The sequence below is a fragment of the Palaemon carinicauda genome, chromosome 8 (assembly GCF_036898095.1).
Source record: "Palaemon carinicauda isolate YSFRI2023 chromosome 8, ASM3689809v2, whole genome shotgun sequence".
In the NCBI taxonomy this organism is placed as follows: domain Eukaryota; kingdom Metazoa; phylum Arthropoda; class Malacostraca; order Decapoda; family Palaemonidae; genus Palaemon; species Palaemon carinicauda.
The window spans coordinates 131,416,335-131,421,334 of record NC_090732.1 but is presented as its reverse complement, the minus strand read 5'-3'; the positions used below and the strand labels follow the sequence as shown (position 1 = coordinate 131,421,334).

The window sequence follows — 5,000 nt, the reverse complement described above, 5'->3', positions numbered from 1 at the left end:
TGTATACCAAGTATATGTGTTTTATACACATGCGTGCACACACACACACACACACACATATATATATATATATATATATATATATATATATATATATATATATATATATATATATATATATGTATATATATATATATATATATATATATATATATATATATATATATATATATATATACATATATATATATACCTGGTATATGTGTGTATGTGTATACAGAACAAGCTAAACATTTTTTTATTAAAACCCAACCGAGACAAAATATCACTTAATGGACATTATTAGTTAAGGAAATTCAAAAGCTGAGCTGACATGATCACCATCAAGTGAAAGACAGTGATGGTATCTTAATGGCAAAAATATCTTTAACACCTTGCATCATAAAGAAACAAATCCAGAATGACAGGTAATTCCTAGGATCTCATAATTAATCAGTCCATAGCGGATGCTATACATTATCAAGCTGTGATGTAAGTTTATGTGCCAGATGAGAAATGTACAGTTGGTTTCATTAATTCCGATACACTGATTCCGCCTTAGTTTCATAATAAGTGTACCGGAATTGATAAAGCCAACTCAGATGAGAAATGTACAGTTGGTTTCATTAATTCCGATACACTGATTCCGCCTTAGTTTCATAATAAGTGTACCGGAATTGATAAAGCCAACTCAGATGAGAAATGTACAGTTGGTTTCATTAATTCCGATACACTGATTCCGCCTTAGTTTCATAATAAGTGTACCGGAATTGATAAAGCCAACTCAGATGAGAAATGTACAGTTGGTTTCATTAATTCCGATACACTGATTCCGCCTTAGTTTCATAATAAGTGTACCGGAATTGATAAAGCCAACTCAGATGAGAAATGTACAGTTGGTTTCATTAATTCCGGTACACTGATTCCTCCTTAGTTTCCCAATATGTGTACCGGAATTGATAAAGCCAACTGTACCTTCCTTTCTGAGGAGGGACTTCGAAGATTAACCCCCAAAAATGCAACGAAATTCTTTTGCTGACACATATCTCGACCTTGGAGAGGGCGCATCAGGCAACCACCCCCTTAATGTAGAGATATCGGTGGGAAAGAAAAAGAGGAAGATGAAGATCTCTACTTTAAAGTTAGGATAAATCACTAATTACTTGAAATATTCCAAATTCGAGTTATCAGAATGGCTATTGAAAACTTCTATCAAATAGAAATCTTTGGGAATTCTAAAAAATTATTCTAAATTTTATGATTTTTACAACGATCCATCAACAAGAGTTTAATTGCTAGATTTGTTGCAACAACCATAAGATAAAACAGAAATTATATGAAAAGAAACAAAATTTTCCATGTCCTTAGTCTCCAAATAGAGAATAGTTTTAATATGGGAGCAAAAAATCTTTTGCACCATGTAATGCTATATAATTAAAATATTGAACAATTTCTTTTTGATATTGCACCATGCAATGCTATATAATTAAAACATTGAACAATTTCCTTTTGGTAATTATCTAAAACCCTTTTCCTCTCATTTCAGCCACAGTAACTCTGCTCATGTGTATACCCATGTCCCCAATTGGTGCCAAAGCTTCTGACGTTTTGGGACTCCGGCGAATAATGTTGATCCTGACTCCTGTCCTTTGCCTCTCCACCATGATGATGAGTGCTGCTTCCTTGCCAGTTGTATACGAAGCAAAAGCTGCGGAGACGTTTCTCTTAGTATGTCGAGTCGTGCAGGTCTGTATCGTGGTTTTATTTCTGGTTCAAGTGTTCATTGTTTACTGCCAATCTGGTTTAAGCTAGTTTTACTATGCATATTAAACTCATGGAGAGAATGGCAGGCTATATAGCATCCTGCTTTTCCAACTAGGGTTGTAGCTTAGCTAGAAGTAATAATAATAATAATAATAATAATAATAATAATAATAATAATAATAATAATAATAATAATAATAATAATAATAATAATATATTACTGCATAATACTGCATATACTTTATCCCCAACTTTATCAATTGTCAACATGATCGCTAAAAAATTATCTTAAAATATTATCTTGCTTAGATCTAAGTAATCATTTCTATGATGTTATTAACTATCGTATTTGACTAATTTACAATACTCCTAGAATTGAACTCTTATGTGAATCTTTATTTCTTTCTCTTAAAGGCCACAGTTACTGCTTTACTTGCACCCCTGATTACAGTCTACATATATGAAACAACAGACCAGCATCTAAGAGGCATAATGACAAGCCTCGTCGAATTCTGGGCTACACTGGGGTTTGTACTCAGCTATGTGGCAGGCTGTTTATTCGACTGGGTAACTATAGCATGGCTTCTACCTCTCATCACTCTTGTCCCAGCTTTTATTGGTATCCTGGCGTCCCCTGAATCTCCTTTCTGGATGGTAAAAAGAGGGCGGATGGAAGAGGCCAAAGATATTCTGGCTCTATTACGTTGCACTGAAGAAGAGCAGAAAACTGACCTGGAAGATGCCCAGAGAAAATTGAAAAACTCGGCCACCTGTTCGGAGTCAGTTCGAGAAGCAACTAAACTATCGAACATCAAGGCTATCGTGGCATCTTGCTTAGCCTTGATCATGAAGGAGCTTGGCGGTTATGTTGTTCTTTCCATTTACGTTGTGTACATTTTTGAGCAAGCAGGAGTTGGCATGGACCCTAAATGGAGTTCTGTTATTGTAGGTATGACAAGAATGCTTTGCAATTGCATTGCTTCCTCTTTATGGCACAACTTTTCCCACCGATTAATACTGATTGTTGGGAATGTTCTGATAGCTATAGGGACATTTTTTGTGGGGATCTTCTTTTATGTGCAAGAGAAAGGGGAAGACGTCTCTTATCTCTCTTGGCTACCTCTCGTTGGCCTAGTCGTTCACATGATAGGGGCTGCGGGGGCTATCGGCCCCGGGACCTGGGCCTTATCTGTAGAAGTGCTCCCCGGCCCTGTCAGGTCTTTTGGGTTTGGCTTAGCCAACACGAGCTACGCTATAACGGGATTTTGTATATCTAAATTATTGTTAGATCTCCAAACTCTGATGGGACTGAAAGGGGTCTTCTGGATATTTACCGGAGGGTCTCTCAGTTACATTGCGCTTCTTCTTCTGTACATTCCAGAAACTCTAGGCCGGTCGCCGAAAGACATAGAAGATTACTGGGAAAATAGGAAGGAACCTGCTGAGGACGACAAAGTTTAATACCTCAAATTACATTTCATAAATTTTTATACATATTTTGATACTTTGTTCTTACATTAGAGTGAAGTAGCAAAAGTTTAAAGTACAATGTAGGTATAATAGTACGGCTGGCTATCGTTTATTTACTTTTTTTTGTGACGGTTGCGATGTTAAATCAAAAACATTATCGCCGTCAGAACGTTATATAACAACAGCAATGAGAGATTTCAGACCTTTTTCAATTAATATTTCCAACATTTCACTCAAGTCTACAGATGAAACACGTATTTTTTCAGGGGCTGTCGGTGGATGAATCCACTGTAACATTTCACTAAAGTCTACGGAAAGATCATCCTCATTTTCATATGCTGACTGTAGATGGCGAGAAAGGCAAATCCGGATCCGAATCATCTCCAAATTTTAATGAACATTTCGTCAAAATACATAGTGTGGTTTGACGTAATCCGGTCAATAGACAAATAAATAGATAAACCAACTTGATTTTATAACTTCCTTGAAAAGGCTGAATGAGATATGGTAAAGAAACTTTTCCTACATAATCTATATGCTGCTGAAAGTTAAGTGTTCAAGTCGACTTGTTACCGTATTAATAGTCTCCTTGATATTGAACTTTGATTATGATAACTTGCCTGAGTACAACTCAATACAAGAGATGAGAAACAGTCGGACGTTATTGAATCTCCCAAGGAATAAACGCTTCTGATTTACGTCCAACGATTAATTTCTAGTTATTTTTCTTTATTTCTGGAGATACACACCGCTTTATCACATGAGGAGATTCATCCCTAAAATATAGATAGCAGAAAGTTTCAGATATTTACCTCATTAAGTGATAGGATATGTATAATCGCGAGAATACAGTCATGGAAAATTGATTCCTCCATTGCTAGCATTGAATTAGCTACAGTATTTTGTGTGTTTTATATCCAAGGAAAGAACGAGCACAAGGAATCAGCTGCACTTAGAAGATGAGTTGATCTGAAGTCTTAAGAATAAGGCTCAACATTAATCTATGCTTGACCATGATAACACGTCTCCAGGTTTCATTCTCTCCCAGGATATAAAACGAACAATCAAGTAATGACAGATGCAATTTCACTTTGGCTATCATGGTGCCAAATGCTTCCGGCGTGACTAAGCATCTTTCTTTCAGAAAAGATTAGATTAATTCAGCTGCGTTATATGCTTCATACAATCGATTTCGAAATTGTTCCTCTCTTGTATGTTATGTTTCAGAGAAAGTGAGACACTGGTTACCATAGATAGGCCTATAACCAGATTGGGAATAACTTAACGTGGTGAAAGTGTTTGCGCATAGCTATGATCAGCAAAGCTGTCTTAATCAGGGCCACCCATACTAGGCTGGTTTGCCATGAGTGATCAGACAAAAGTCTCCCACTATCACTAATCAGCAGTGGCTAGCGTGGTGAGGAAAACTTGCCAAACCCCAGACATGAATAAGGACATCTCTGAGGCCTTTGTCATGCAGTGGACCAGAAACGGCTGCATTTGTTGTTGTTGTTTTGGCACTGTACACAAGGTTGATTACACTTATCTACTGCGTTCAGTTAATTCATATTATTGACAGTTGAGGAAAGGTATTAGATAAACTTATTTTCCTTCCTACCACGGACTTCAAACAAATCTGAGCACCAATATTAAGCTTCGTAGAGCAAACTTGCAAAAGAAAAGTACCAAAACACAGGACAGCGTAACATCACTGGTCGCTAACCAGTAATAGCTCTCGGTAATATTACTCAATGTCACATTCGGTCACTACTTCTTAAGTGATGCTA

General features: G+C 36.6%; 1 protein-coding gene across 1 annotated transcript in view; it reads left to right on the top strand.

Annotated features, from left to right (window-relative positions):
• LOC137645940 (facilitated trehalose transporter Tret1-like) overlaps positions 1 to 5,000 on the top strand; it is an 11,918-nt gene that overhangs the window by 6,780 nt on the left and 138 nt on the right. The window contains exons 3-4 of the mRNA XM_068379007.1: positions 1,526 to 1,725; positions 2,158 to 5,000. The exon at positions 2,158 to 5,000 is cut by the window's right edge and continues 138 nt beyond it. Coding sequence (XP_068235108.1) covers positions 1,526 to 1,725; positions 2,158 to 3,204 — 1,247 coding nt within the window. The 3' untranslated portion in view covers positions 3,205 to 5,000. The remainder of the gene's footprint in view (positions 1 to 1,525; positions 1,726 to 2,157) is intronic.